Consider the following 15,956-nt stretch of genomic DNA (forward strand, 5'->3'; position numbering starts at 1 on the left):
ATTAACAGACTTAAAGCACACTGTTAGGTTTGTCTGAAAGGTTAGGTTAAATAAACTTCAGTCACGATATTAAGAAATGACAACTTAATATATTACTTTCTTCTAAATGTAGATGGAAGCTCACGCTATCTTCATGCAACTAACATAAAAAGGCTGGGAAAGGCGTTGCTGTACCCTGGGGTAGGGTAAGATACAGGAAACAGAGGACTGAATTCTAAGGTATTTAATTAAACTGATGCTCAAGCACAGTATGACAGAAAATACCTTCTGACACAGAAGCCTCACTTGAGTATTCTCCTTTTGTTATTATTACTAGATATTGTAATTATTCATAATTTGAAAATAATAATATCTAATAATAAGATTAAAAAAGGACCTTGGATAATTCTCTGAGTTTTCAAGGTAAAAATATCAAAGGAACCACATCAAGTTTTGATTATAGATTTAATGGGAGTTTATTGGTAAGAGCAGCTGAAAATCCAGCTCTTTGTTTAAAAAGCAAACCTTAACAATTTAGTCAGCTGTCTGCCAGTTAAACACGCAGTGACCCATTGTGAATGCTGTAACAGGCTTTTTGATGGTTCAACAAAAACAGTGAAGAGGTAGTGCCCTTACTAAGAGGAGTCCAAGGACTGATAGCTGGGGATGACCTCAAACTTCTGATACGATAAAATATTAGAAAAGTATGAACACACGATCAAGAGTAAGGGTGAACAGGAAGAACTGCGTGGGTACAAACTAAGAAAAGATGAAACTTGCACTAATTGTACCCTGCAGACAGAACACTATAGGAAGTTTTACAATTAACTGTGGCTGCAGATGAAAGCAAACAGCTTAGGATCTTTGGCTACAGCTGAAGAAATTCTTCCCTCTGTCCCCTTCTTCAACCATACATGAAAGAAGTTTTGACATAGCAAAGTATCAGATTATTAAGGCAGCTAAATGTAAGCAATACATGCAGCCCATGAAAGTGTTAGCAGAAAGTAGTACCTCCTTCACCCCAGGAAGCAGCAGAAATTTCCAGTGGTATAAAGTTGTAATTACTTGTATACAGAGAACACAGCGCTGCTGTTGTTCACTGTTAACCTTTTTCCTCTGTTCCATTTCCTTCTTTAGGTTCATTGCATTGCACTGTTATTTTGAGTTAAGAGTATCACATACTTGACTCTGGCAATCAGGTGAGAGTGGTGACACTGTGAGGGCTAGTCCAAGCCATCCCTCAAGGACCACAATACACACTGTTCCAGTAGCAACCTAAGTGAAGATACTTGGTTTTTGTGTGCTGTACCATTCTGAGGCCATCTTTTAAAAAAACATTGCGGTGTATTTTAGAAAACTCCCCCTTTTATCCCTATTTTAGTCAGACTGGTGAAAGACAATGTTTGATTGTTAAGTTACTAAAGCAAATTGCTTACACCTCTTGTCTGCATCCCAAGGGCAGACCAAGATGAATTTCACTCTGAACTGTATCCAGTCATGTTCACTTAGTTTGGCTTGAAATACAGGAGTCGGATGATTTGGGCTCTAATGTTCAGTCTCTAGAAGGGCAGTGGGCTTTTTTTCTCTCCTTAGCTCCTGGTTCCCCTGTCTGGATTGGCAAAGCAGGACAGTTGCCATCTGCCCTTAAATTCCTACACTGGAAAACTTTCTCTAAGCATAAATTTATTTTCGTATTTAGCACCTTTCCCACTTTCTTGCTAATCAAAACACAAGTATAGAGAGATTGAATAAAAGAGTTTATTCAAATCAATTATATCTCTTATAGACCAGCATTTAGCAATGAGACAACTACTTCCACAGATTATTTGACTTCTTTCCTAAATAAGACTGAGAATGTGGGCAGTATGATTGCTTCAAGCAGCATATAAGGAACCGGGGAGCAAAACTTCCAAAGCTGCTATTGCAAACAGTGAAAGCTAGAACTGTAGGAATCCAGCAGTGTCACAAAGTGATGTGAACATGAGGCACAGTGCCATGTCATCTGTGTAGGAAGTGTCATTCGTCAGAATAGGTGCCATATCTTTACTGCACTGGGGCAGAGTAGTGAACATAAACCAAAAAGTAGCATTTTCCCTAGACCTATGGCAGCAGAAGATGAAAGACAAAACTGAACCTGAACCTAGTCTAGTGCAAGCAATGGCTTCTTCTATTTGGCTACCAGTCGTTCATCCCTCTCTGACACTTTTTCTTTTACAAGCTGTCAGCAACCCCATAGAAACAGACCACTCATCTACCAAAATCCTCAGATCTAATCTCCATCACTAAATTTTTCCTTCTGCTGTTCTGGTTCTGAATCCTAAATCTGAGCCTCCCAGGCCTTCTGACTGGACAGCCGCAGGGTGATTTTTCATGTAGATCTGTAAAGCAAAGAAACTATACATTATTTTTCTGCCCTATGAAGGTATGTAACTTTTTCTCTTTTGAAAGGAAAACTATTTTTCCTGCAAGTTTCTGCAGCAATGTCAAGGAGTAAACTGCATCCTTTATCTCAGGTCTTTTGTTTTTTTCCCCCCTAAACAAAATGTTTTACTCTGTAGGTACTAATTTCCTGGTTTATAACATATTCATAATCAGTGCTTTACATTAATCAGGTTTTAATATGTCTGAGGAGTTTGAGAATGTATGAGGAAAAGTGAGAACTTGAAACAGAATAGCACTAGTTTTAGTATGACTTTTATATCTGTTTCACATTATGAGAGCATTGGAATATGTTAATTTACTTGATATTCTTCAGCTGGGATGCTTTTTCAGGCATCTAGAAGATATGCTTTAAGACCTGAACCTCTCTTATTATATCCTGAAAAAGAAGCAGATGAAAGACTGTCAGAGAATGGCTGCCTACAGCAGTGTGTCTGAGAAGCTGGGGTTCCTAGAAATGTGAAAATATCATCTACTTTTTCAATTCTCTTCTGTCATTCCCCAAACTGAAAATACAGTTTGGATAAACACAAGCAGAATGGTGACCCAGATGCAGAGTATTCCAACTAAGGATTATTTCTTTCCAAATGTGTGCAATACAAAACTTACCAACAGACCCTGTAACTACATGGTTATTAAGTTATAAGTTGTTTGTGTGCATACACTCATACAACTTACAACTGTCCATACATGTCATATACATATATATTTAATATATATATATGTATCAGGCTGGCTTTCACACATGCATTTCTCTGTTGTAAAAAGAGTAATACAGAAAGGAGTAGGGGAGAGTTGTTTTTTTCTCCTGTTTGAAATGTGTCTTGCACCCACAGGAATGTCAAGGTACAGAATAGGAGTGCAACGTAGATATGGTAGCTGCCATACCAAATTGTGACTAGAGAGGTATGTGGAGGGCAGAGGGAGTTAAGAGGAACAGACAGATTAGGAGTGGATCATGATTTGAGAGATTAATGGTGATCTCCAATGGCCAGTTAGAGACAGATGCAGCAGCAGCTGAAACCCATCTTCTGATGGCAGAAGGACAGTTTAAAAATCAAAGCTGAAAGGGTGAAAATGGTAGTTTCCACACCTAGAAGTAGAGCTACTGCCAGTGCTCTACTGCCATCCACCACATAATATGCCAAAGCAGTGGTAGCTTCTACCCACGCCACCATCCTTTCCTTGCCCAATTATATCTCATGATAATGAACCTGGACTCTCACCTTGATGCTAGCCAATGCTACTGTGCTCCGTCTTCCCTGTCTTCACTTCCAGGGTCCTGGGCACATCCAGAAGGATTTTAGCTCTCAGTATTTCAGTTTCACCTCACCCATTCCCCTCAGAGTTTCACCTTCCTAAAGGCAGGAATAGCCCAAGTCCATAGTCCTCCACTAAAATTCCTTGATTTGTCCAAGAATTAGATAAATGTAGAAACTCTTCACAGGATAGGCTAGTTCAGCTAATGCACTGGTGTAAAGGTTTCTCCAGGGGTTTGTTAGGTTAAGAAAAATGCTGTTGGTATAGCAGTGTGTGCAAGCAGAGTTTGAAGCTCTGAACTGTACCCTGATTTTAATCTCATCAGAATGTGAATTCATAGCACAGCCCTGCCTGCATCTGAAACTATGCAGGCAGAGCCTGGCAACCACACAGCCTCACAGAAGTCAGAGAAGTGTATACACTGAAGTATGTCAGCAATTATTCAGTCACAGGTATTTGCAAAATTTGTGAGTATTTTTTCTGGTTTTCCTCAGACACAAGCATACCTCACACTAGACATATCTTGAGCATAAAATTATGCAGTAAAGGTAATTTTTCATGCATTAGTTTTCTTCATGAATTTATATTTCTTTCTTTTCTTCCACATGTGTACAGCTTGTGATCAAAAACCTGTAAAGGAAGCTTATTTCTTCTTATTATATTTCTGTATGATAATATATTCTTAGAAAGGAGAACAGAAAAAACATAAATACTATTAATAAATATGGTGCATAATTAAGGATGAAAGTAGCAACCAAAAACCTACATGGAAATGTGCAGATCAGCAAAAAATTATAAGTAACGGGTTTTTTTTGTCTTTTATGCTTTAACTTAGGAATCTCAACATCTTTGTTTCAATATACTAAAAAGTAATTTCCCTTTGAAAGTAACAAAAAAAATGAAATAATATTGTATTTACTACTTTGACATTATCTGCTTATTTTCAGTACTGTACAAACATGCATAAAAATGTAAAACCAGAACTGTTACAGAAATTTATTCAAATTGATAGATTAGACTAAAATAAACAGTCTTAAGGATGTGCAATGAATGTAATGGGTCTTGTGTCTATCTATGTTGTGCATACATATGTATTAGAAGTATTTGTGTGTATAAACATGTACATACAAACTTTGCAATATGGAACATTACACAAAACCTATTTCCTCTAATGCTTAATGATATGGATGTCCAGTGAGATGCACAACACAACACATATGATTACAAGATATGCTTCTGCCTTTGTAAGTTAAAAAACTGCTTTGTGATAAAGGAAATATGAAAAAAAATATATTGATAACTATAAAACTTATTTACTCTTTAATTATTAGAACACTTTATTGAATTCTACAAAAGAAAAATATAAAAGCAAGCTTACCTGTATGAATATTCCTGAATTATTTTTGAAATAAACTGAGTAGTACATTATATTTCCATTAGGCTTTTGAGGAGGAGACCAGAATAGCATTATGGATGTGGAAGTAAGGTTTCTGTACACAACATCTTTCGGTGGATCACTTGGTGCTGGAAAAATGTTAAGTTTTAGCATACCTAACTCAAGGTTTTGTTCATTTTAGTGGCCAAGAAACATCCACTATAGATTTGACAACATCCTATGTCAAATCAAATATATTTCTGATTATAGTATAAAAACTGCTTCTGGAAATTATGAAATAAAATAGTAGATGTAAATAAATTTTTTTAACTCCGTTTTTTTCAGACACATTTGTATTCAGCTGCATTTGTAAACAGATACTCTTTTCTTATAGAATTTGTCCTGTACTTACTGCTCTGGGCACAGGGAAAGTCTAATCTGCAGACATGGAAGCTGACTTCCACGTTAGGAAGTTAGGCCTCTATGCTCCACATACAGTTAATAGAAAATAAAAAGGATTTGTTTCAGAAAACCTAAATTAAAATCCTTGTTCTCTCTTTGCTGATTATAAACAGAATTTAGGCTCCCAACTCATGTAGGTAAACCAGATACTTAAGCTTGGACAGTATGATCACTTCTGTTTTCTCTTTTTCAATTAGCCTCTCCTCCTATCCTGTAAAGAACAGCAGGATACGGTCCTTCTCAGTAACACAGTGATGGAGGAGACTCAAACTCAGTTCCTCAAGTCAGCTTAAGAGAATTTAAATCCATATTTCTCACCATCCATGAAAGTGCTCTACACAACATGCAGTACAGTACTGAACACTGAACGTTATCTTATATCTCTTGCTTTGGGCTGTTCTAGTTTGTATAAAATACTAAAATATTTACTGGAGGGGGAGCCCCAGGATCAGTTCCTAAAAATCCTGCCCTAAAAACTCAGTTCATGTTTCCATAACAGCTCCAGTAGCAAAGACTGGCAATACCTATAACCCAATGATTTAGACAGTATTTGAGGGATGGCTTGGATAGACTCTAATCCTGCCAGTGCCTGTGTGTTGCGAAGTCAGTTTATCTATGCAGGGTGATTCTGAAATATGCCTGCATACTATCCATTTTGGAATAGATCATAGCAATATAATTGATGGGAAAACTAGAAAAATAAACTGAATTACTTTCAAAGCACAGTGTATAGTATGACCATTTATAAAAGACATCTACCTGTCTACCATGTTGGATGTATAAAGTCATTAAAATAGAATAAACAAATCAGTGTACACTTACAGATTTCATTTTCAAATTAAGACCACTTCAGACTTGTGAGAGATACTATTTTTGCTATTCAAAGTTGTGTCACAGCAAGATAAAGGAAAGAGCTACTAAAATATATTATAAAATTAATTTGATTTATTCAAAATCTAAAATTAAATTATTTTAATCTTACCTGTCTTGAAGGGAAATACAGAGTTTTGCTCAGTAAATTTACAGAAATACCCATCATAACTTTATAGAGCCAAAGATATGTGTACGCACAAAGACAGGAACACACACACACACACACACACAGATAGAATATCCCTTCTTGACCAGCTAAATGGCACTTCCACTTCAGTAGCTTTATTAACTTATATAAGGCTGACAAATTTAAGGCTGAATGAAATTAAAGACTCATACTATATATAAGCTTACCTCCTTCAGAAGTTCTGAATGTTATAGTATCACTTTTTATGTTGCCATCTCCAAATCTTGTACTTGCTGTTAGGTAAGCACTATACTCATAGTTATATTCCAGGTCTGTGAACTGCAATGATGTTTCTGTTACATTAACAGTCCTTTTTGACATTTTATTCCTGGAGAAAGAGTATTTTATTATTTATAAATACACACCATTTCTGTATGTATACAACTATGGCATATGACATAAAATTGAGAAATGCAATATTGTGGTAAATACAAACATTTTAGGCTTTCAAAAAAGACTGGGATAACTTTTTTCTTTTATGCTGAAAAACTCCTTTTGGTACTGTTGCATCACAGTAGGGCTCTTAATTTTGCTTTAAAAACAAAAACAAACCCCGCAGAAATTTATTTGTAAATTACATCAGCAAAGATAATGATTATATGGACTATCAAGGGGGAGCATGTCTAGTAACTGCTATGAAATGGTTATGTGGTACCCTTGGGAAGGACACAGTAGGGCATAACTAAACTGTTTCCCTGGACAGGAATAGCGAAATATAAAAAGATTATAGCAGGGAGCATGCCCTACTGTGACTCTGTGAAATTGGTCAGAAGGCTGAAGTTATAAATGGAATAATAGAAGATGATATGGAACAGGAATTAGCTGGTGCTGAGTTAATTCTGGTGGAATGTAGCAGGGGATCAGAATGGAACTCTAGTCAGGTCAAAACCCGCCTAGAAAGACTGTAAGATGTAACATTAATAAAACACTGGTATTAACATAGGTATGAAACGATTATCAGAAAGTAAAATAAGATACAGAAATAACTAACTTGATTTCAAAAAGTCTGCTATTCTTCATTAAATTAACTTAATCTTTTATGAAAAAAATAGCAGAAAAAAAAAAAAAGCTAGCTAATGTTCCATTCCTGCAAAGATTTCTGTATGAGTGGGTGCCCTGTGTCTTTAATGGGATTACATACAGGGATGATAATTTGACAAGTAAAATTGAATATCGTTCTTCAGAAGTCACTGTGGAGCTCTTCACAAAAAAGAGAATAAGCTCTAATTCTTAAAAAAGAAAGGGAAAGGCTGATTTAAAATTATTACATGGGCTGATTTTCATCCTTTGATAAATGAATGAATGAATGTCCCATTAGCAAAGATCACTATCTGATGCTCCTGAAATAAAGTTACATTAACAAACAATTGGAATGAGAAAATGTATGAGAATGAAAAAACTAAATTCTCCCTATCTCTTTCAGATTTTGAGTGGAACGTCTCTTGACGTGGGAAATGGTCTTAGTGACAGAGAAAGTTAAGAAGATTTACATTTTTCCCAAACTTCTGACATTTTGAACAGTCAGTAAAGAGATAATAAAAGGTTGCAGCTGCAGTTATCAAATTCTATACAAAGAAAAGACATCTTTTCTTGGATCTTTGCCCAATATATTCTTAGTATGGAAAAATGTAGCTGGCTATAATTTAAGTAATAAGAAAATCCACAGCTTAGTGCTGCAAACATTTCTGCTCTGAGTAATTGCATTCTTATAACATCTTATTTGCCAGGAAAACATTTCCACAATCAGGCATAGTTAGGTAGAAGAACAAAAGCTTGGGGTGTTTTAAGAAAAGCTGATTTTCTGTTTAGAAACAACTGAGATTGCAATCAAAATAATAAGAAAACACTGATCAAAATGAGTGCAGACTTCACAGACAATGAGAAAAAAAGTACATAGCAAAATAAACTAAGCCAAGGAATTTTAATGAAGAACAATCACCTTAAGATTTAAATGAGGTCTTTCAGAAACCCAGACAAAAGAGGTTCTAAGAAATTGCATACTTTCATTGGACAAAGACAGGTACAGTATTTTCTTGAAAATCTGTACCTCAAAGTAGGTCTAGTCAGTGACTATCTCACAAAAATCTGATGAACAAGATAATGCCAAAAAAAAATAGCTATATACAAGTTCAGCAATTTTGTTATTATGCCTTTAATATTCTAGAATTGCAGACTCGGTGAATATGAGTTTGTAGACTCAAGGCACGCACAAAAGTTACTTTGCTACCTGCTACCACACCAAAACACCTTGTCCTGTGACAAATTCAGTGAGAGATAATAATGAAAACATTACCGATATCACACTTTCTGTTGTAGTAGTTGTGGATTCTTGTTCCCAATCCATTAAAGAAAGGTTACCAAATTCTCAATAACTGTTGCAGTATATTTAGGAGAAGGAACATTTATTTAACATCTGTATTAACCTTCCTCTTTCTGCTTTATTCAGAAGCTCTGGGATTAACAAACTCCTCCAAAATACACTGAATGCCTCCCAAAAGCAGCAACTATGGCATGGCAGTTTGCCTTGTCAAATCTTACCCTGCAATGCATTTTATTAAATTGTATAGACAATTCTGTTAAATACTTAAAATTCCCCTCCTTCCCTCCTCCTCCCTCACAAAAAAAAAAAAAAAAACACAAAAAAACCAAAAAAAAACAACCTCCAAGGAAAGGGTGAAGTTGTGGCACCTTTGAAGGCAACGGGAGTTTTTCTCCAGTGTCCTTGCCTCAAGATGATACCTAATGCCTCTCTAATTTTAGATATGGCACAGTAAGAACAGATAAGACAGAGCAAGGAGAATATGGAAGGAAAAAGGACAAGGCTTACTGCAAAAAGTTATGTGGTTGATTAATTCAAATCTTTAGAAAGATGGATCAATTAACAGCTTAAAAAAAATTCTCACTAACTCATTTGTCATAATAACAAAAGCTTTAAGCCAATACAAGGATGAAAAGTTGTATAACCTCGAGCCTTTGAACATAGCCTGTATCAAAACCATAATCCTTATTGTGAAGTAACTCTTTCCTAGCTAGAGGATAGTCTTTAATTTAATGTTTTTTTGTTGTTAAAGAGCACCAGACCTTGACAATACAGTAGAAGTAACAAGACAAGCCAAATGTAACTTTTCCGGAAAGAGCAGCTCACTCCTGTTCACTTTATCACCAATTTAACTAGAGGCTATAATTTAAAAAAAAATTCTGTAGGAACTGAGGCCAAACCCTACCCTGAAAGCTTTAAAATTTGAAAGCTGTCAAATAACATTAAAATAATAAATGTAATAAATGTAAGCTCAATGGTAGTGTGCTTGTAACAACTGCTGATTTGCACATCTGGTTCACATCTCCTAAGTTGCACATTACCACTTGCTTCCTGCACCTTAGGAGTGGCAATAAAATGGTACAGCATAAATGTAATATATTAAAAGTGATCAATAACAAAATCTTTTACTCCCTGTAGGAGTTATACATAGATCTTTGAAGAGATGTCATATCACTAGACCAAACTATGTTATGCAGAGAATAGGACAGAAGGTGCAAGTTTTAAAGTGAAAAAAACTCCTTTTTAAAAGTGAAAAAGGATCCCAGGAGGGATGACCAAAAATTTAAAAAAAAAAAAAAAAGAGAAAAAGAAAGGATAGATAGGAAAAAAACCCCCAGTACAGTAAATTAAAAATATATGTTAAAAATACTCATTTGCTATGAATAGAATACATTAAAAATATAACAGAAGATATAACTGATAGCACATACAAAGACTTTTAACATTGCTCTTATACACTTGCCACAAAAGGAAGCAATATTTCTCTATTTTAAGCCTATTTCAAATCTCTTTGACAATTTATCATAGGCTTGTGCCCTGCCTTACAATGGGCCTAATCAGAATGTAATGACAATAGTCACTCCGCTCTAATTTAAATTTGAACCTATTTACCATAACATAATCTTTAGGAAAAATGTTGAAAATGCTTACAAAATATTTAATACCCCAATTTTCAGCTACTACATTATATCTGAATTTGTACATACAAAAGGCTAGTATTTAAGTGTTGGATGAATATTCATTCTCCAGAAACATGTAATCAACAGATTGTGTAAGAAAAACCGAACATTCCTCATAGGTTACAGATTAATATTTATCCTCAGAACTACTTCCAGAAAATCTTACCAGACGTAAACTGTGTAATAGAGGATAATTCCGTTTGGCTCCAGTGGAGGTTTCCATGACAACTTCACAGTGACACCCAACAACTGTTTTACAGAGAGGGATTCTGGAGGAGAACTCGGAGCTACAAAATGAGAGAACAGGACACAACACCTTGTTAAACAGCTAAGATCGATGGGATACGCAGCATCCTTAAATAGGTTTTTAATTATTTGGGATGGAAAGTGAACTTTGTACTACACCAGTACAGTATCCATCAACTCATGTTAAGGCGCAGCTTCTTTTCCTTTTTCTGACAGATGATAAAAGAAGATTTTGCATGGTGGTGTTAGAACATCTGTTTCTGTGATTCAATGGAAAAAGTACTTCATGAGAAAACAGAGCAACGGGTAGGTCACAGTGATTCACCTACCATACATTGCTGTAATTTTTTTTTCCTCTTCTAATAAAAGCAAGAGCTTTATAGGTATGAACACATGTAAAATAGAGCAAAATAGTCCCCTGAGGAAAAAGAGGTGCTGTAAAGAATTATACAAAGAAAAAAAAGGATAAGCATGGCATTGAGAGATGATAAAAATGTGAGATACTAGCCAGCAGTAGAATCTATTCACTCCATCAAATAAGTCCCACATTCATAAATTTAACATGTCACAAGGGCAAATATAAAGACAGGCAATGACTGAGACCCTTAAAATTCATTTTAAGATGAACTCTACATGACACCATATCACAACTGCATAGGAAAATAACATAACTAAATGGAAATGTAAGACCATGTTTGATTTCATTCTGAAGTTCATATAAATATTGCTGAGGAAAAATATACCCACGTATGCATAAGTGATACTGCTTTGCATTAGCACGTTATTGAGAAAATAAATATTTTTCTTCATCGTGATTCACGGATATATGTACCACTATGAAGTAATATTAGAATTACTTTTGTTTTTCTCAAATTAAACCAAAGAGCATCATGCACTAAAAATTCAGGTCATAGCTGTAGTCATGCATGAAAATTGAGAATATGAGCATAGCTATTAGCAAATCTATGAAACATTTGGTCTGAACCTTGGAACACTGTGTTCCTGTGAATAAAGAACATGTGGTACATTATAAATATTGTTGTTTTTCAGTTGTTCTTTCTTTCACTATCTCAAAAGTTGGCATAAAGGTTTTAGAATGCTCTAGGTTTAAGAAAAAAAAAATATTTTTAATGAACAAAGGTTCACTGAATTCAGTGAATGCCTGTATTTACTAGCAAAAAATGGTGACAGCTGTATTTAGTTCTTGTTATATTATCCTCAGTGGCTACATAATAAAAGATCTGTCATACTGTGAATGTCATGTCTTTTTGGCATGTCTAGTTCATTCTACACTTCTTATTCAAAGGATTTTTTAGATTAGAATCTACACTGCTCTAAATAAAACTACACTGCTCTAAATAAAAATACTCTATGCAAAAGACAGATTTATCCAAATTATCTGTTCCTAGTGTGCTGCAGCAACATTACTCTTGAACAAAGGTTTATTACTGACAGTGTGGATGCAAGCCCATCAACATCCGGGAGATTTGCAATGATCCATTATCATCAAAAACTGGAGGTTAGGCAAGTCAGTGCTCCTTAAATCATGAAAAGAGACTTAATTTGGGAATGGCTGGTGGAATGTTTGTGTCAATGCCACTTTACTCTAGGTTCCCAGAGACTTCCTCCTTAAGCAATGGAGAGGGACAGACACAGGTTCCTCTAAAATGTGATTCACAGCACCTAAGTTAAGATTTTGCTTTGAATTTTTTTCAGGATTCCTTCTCCAGAAACTACAGAGGGGACCAACTATAAATTCCTGCACCTAAATGGGGTACAAACATCATTTTAAGGCTCCTCTGCTGATTTGGGACCTACTGTACTAATTAGCAGGGGATGCAATGACTGTATTCTACCCTCATCCTGCAGTGCAGAACACTCCCCTGATCAATTTGGAAGTCCAGTACTACAGATGATGGACTTGGAGCATTTTCACAATATTAATAATTTTACATCTATATATGTGTATCTGTACTTGCATCTGTTTAGAAGAATCAAAAAAATCTCCAAACAAAAGAACCAGAAATGTCCCTGGACCATTCAAGCTGCCTTTTGGTGGTTTACCCTTTCTCCAGCTCTCGCATGTCTGCAGAACCAAACACAATATTTCATTCTACCATGTTGCGCATTAGATTAAAATAACATTAGTAAATTAAGATTCCTCAAATTCATAAGATATTGGTAAGACCAAAGGTCCAAGGCACAGCAATTTTGCCATTTCATACAGCTTGTATGGATAAATATATTAAATAACAGATAGACAGATAGATAGACAGATGTGTATGTTTGTGCGTAGATAGATACAGCTATCGCTACAGAGATATAACTGCAAAAAAAGTATATAAAACCTACATGTATCTGGCATGAAGTGTAAGATTAGTTTAAGGCTACAGGAAGACAGTGATACATTGCAACTTCTGTTCTGACTTACCATCTTCATCAGTCAGTATACGCAGAGGTGCACTTCGACGGCCCTCCCCCATTGTAGTACTAGCAGACACTTCTACAGTATATTCTGTATATTTCTTTAAATCTAAACAAAGAAAAAAGAATTCAGTAAACCAACCATCCAGTGGTCCAAATTAGGTTTTTTAATGGACCATAATTAGTTCTGAAAAGCTGAATAGGCCCATCACTTACACTGATCTGTGTCTTTAGAGACTGAAAAAAAGTATCAGGAAAACTTGAACACAAAGTATTCTCCGCTAACAAAAGAAGGGTCAAAGACCTAATTACCAGTTTATACTTCACATTCCTTGAATGCTTTACAGTTTGTCCTTGGCTGTACTCTGAAAATTTAGGTAAAGGTGCTGAGCTCCCAGCATTAACTGCTGAGTCATGCCTCAGTAATAATGACAGAACATAGAAAAAAATGCAAAGGTGAGTGGAAAGGGAAGTATTCCTTTTTATCCAGAGTAAGATCAGAAAGACATGTAGGTGATGCCAGTATTTACTTTGTTACGATGACAGATACGCAAAGAAATCTACTGAAGTTCCTTGTGCTTTAAACATCTAAAATGCAATGAGATTTATGTTAGACTCTATACTGCTCACAGCCCATTCCACCACATCACTGTAGGACACAGCAGCTACTTCTCAGGACAGGAAGCATAAAAATTTACGTAAGGACAAGAAGGATCATGTCCAATCAATGCACTAATTGATCTGCATCAGTCTGCTGATCCCATCTCAGAACAGTTTACAGTTGCCATAAGTTCAAGATCATTATATACTGGCCTGTAATACATAGCGTCAGAAGAGTAGTGTTTATGACTCTTTGCTCAGTTCCATTAGTCCTCTTGAGATATATCGTGTAGGTCTGAATTATTCCATTGGGAATTAATGGTGGAAAAAATGATAATTCAATTTCCGTGGATGAGATGTTCCTATAGGTTATGTTTTCTGGTGCAGAATCAGGAACTAGGAGACAAAATTTAGACTTACAGAAGATTCCAGTCAGTTTCATTGATTTGTTAAGCATTTTCTTAAACTGGTTTAAATGTAACACATGGTAAACATATTGATTTTTATCCTCTTTTTGTACAAAATAAATTTTAAAAGAGGCTGAAATGGAAGATCACATGACAGACACACACTCTAACTAACAAGGTACGGGTCACTCTTTAAAAAATAAAATTATGGAAATCACCTTAATATGTCAGATAAAAAATATGGAGCATGATGCTAAATTTTCCTTCTAACACCCCATAACTATCACTGTAATCCTCCAAGTTAGCTATCGTTAGGAGATTTTCCACGTTGTACTGCCATAATTTATACGTTGTATTAGTAACCTGCATTGTCCTCCTTTTCCCTGAGTGATCCATACAAACTGTATGATTACTTGTACAGAAAAACAAAGGGAGCCTAATATATTGCTGTAAGGGCCCTGAGAGCATCCCCTCTCCCAGAGGTTTGGCTGCGGGGGCTCAGGGTCAGCTTAGCAATAGCGTAGCTGAGGGCTGCCTCCTCCTCGCTGGTGACACGCTCCCAGGCAATGCTGCAGTGAGGCGGCATGCAGCCAGGGTTGACCACTGGCCTCTGGGAGCTGCTTTCAGCTGGGGCTCTCATGCTTTGTCCCTGTCTGAGTACAACTCCTGTTGCATCGCTGCCATGGCTTCCAGCCTGGCATCACAGCCTGACCTCAGCTGGGCCCCATCTCTACAGACCTGCCCAGCCGTCACCGAGCTGTGTCAGACTTGGTTAGTGTCATTGATCCTGCTAATTCACTTTCCTGGCTCGACCTCAGACCTGCCTCATCACTGTGGAGTATTTTGCAATCTGGACTCTGAGCTGCCCCTGACTTGCTCCCTTCACTGGCGGTTGGTGGGACAAGTCCTGGCTAGTGAGGCCCCTGCCCTGCTGGCCCAGGGACCCCCACAGCTCTTGGCTCCCTGTCCCTTACGGAACAGCTGGCTCTTGCTGCATCATGACAACTGGGGTTTTTGTTCATGGTGGAACAGTAACAGAGAACTCCCAAGAGCCCTTGAAACGCATCAGCCCATTAATAGGCTGTGTTTCACTCAAAATGCTCTGTCCTCCAGATCCTCCCTTGTTTTTATTTTTCTCATCTCAGAAGATCTTTTTGCAGCTTCTCATCTCTATCACAGGCAGCTGGAATTCAAATTTTTGTTCTGCACATCAGGGGAGTTAGGCACTGAAAAAAGAGCTTCCTTAAAATACAACTTAGACAAAAGATGGATGTCTACGTTAAAGAGATCAATAAAAAGGTTATGACTAATGACACTGTATCAGTTGGGCAGGTGCCTACATATCTATAGTATCTGACCAAAAAGAAAATCCTCAAAAGTAGCACAATATCTTGGCAGAGCTAGTTTGGTGCTTCTATTATAACTACTGTTTCATGTGATCTAAAAGCTAGGTGTTTGTGCCCCTGTTCATAAGAGCTTGACTTGTTAGGCAGGCCTAGACCACAACTACTTCACACAGGAAAAATCAAGGTTAATTTCAGAAACAAGGAGGAGAAGGAGCTCATAGCGATTTCACTGTGTCTTAATAATCAAGGAGCCAGAGCATCTCCCTGTCCCTTCTGAGACACATTAGTATGTGCACATCTTTCTGTACTGAGAAAAATGTGATAAACAGAATGTCCTGGGTTAAGCTGAGACAGGGTTA

At 36.5% G+C, this 15,956-nt stretch overlaps 1 protein-coding gene across 1 annotated transcript in view; it reads right to left on the minus strand.

Annotated features, from left to right (window-relative positions):
• Positions 1–14,240, minus strand: part of PTPRQ (protein tyrosine phosphatase, receptor type, Q) — a gene marked incomplete at both ends in the record, with an annotated part of 55,305 nt that extends 41,065 nt beyond the window's left edge. Inside the window, 5 exons of the mRNA XM_010081702.1 lie at positions 5,057–5,202; positions 6,743–6,903; positions 10,741–10,861; positions 13,252–13,353; positions 14,058–14,240. Coding sequence (XP_010080004.1) covers positions 5,057–5,202; positions 6,743–6,903; positions 10,741–10,861; positions 13,252–13,353; positions 14,058–14,240 — 713 coding nt within the window. The remainder of the gene's footprint in view (positions 1–5,056; positions 5,203–6,742; positions 6,904–10,740; positions 10,862–13,251; positions 13,354–14,057) is intronic.
• Positions 14,241–15,956: the final 1,716 nt, after the last annotated feature.

Source organism: Pterocles gutturalis, unplaced genomic scaffold (assembly GCF_000699245.1).
Source record: "Pterocles gutturalis isolate BGI_N339 unplaced genomic scaffold, ASM69924v1 scaffold44674, whole genome shotgun sequence".
NCBI classification, from domain to species: Eukaryota; Metazoa; Chordata; class Aves; order Pterocliformes; family Pteroclidae; genus Pterocles; species Pterocles gutturalis.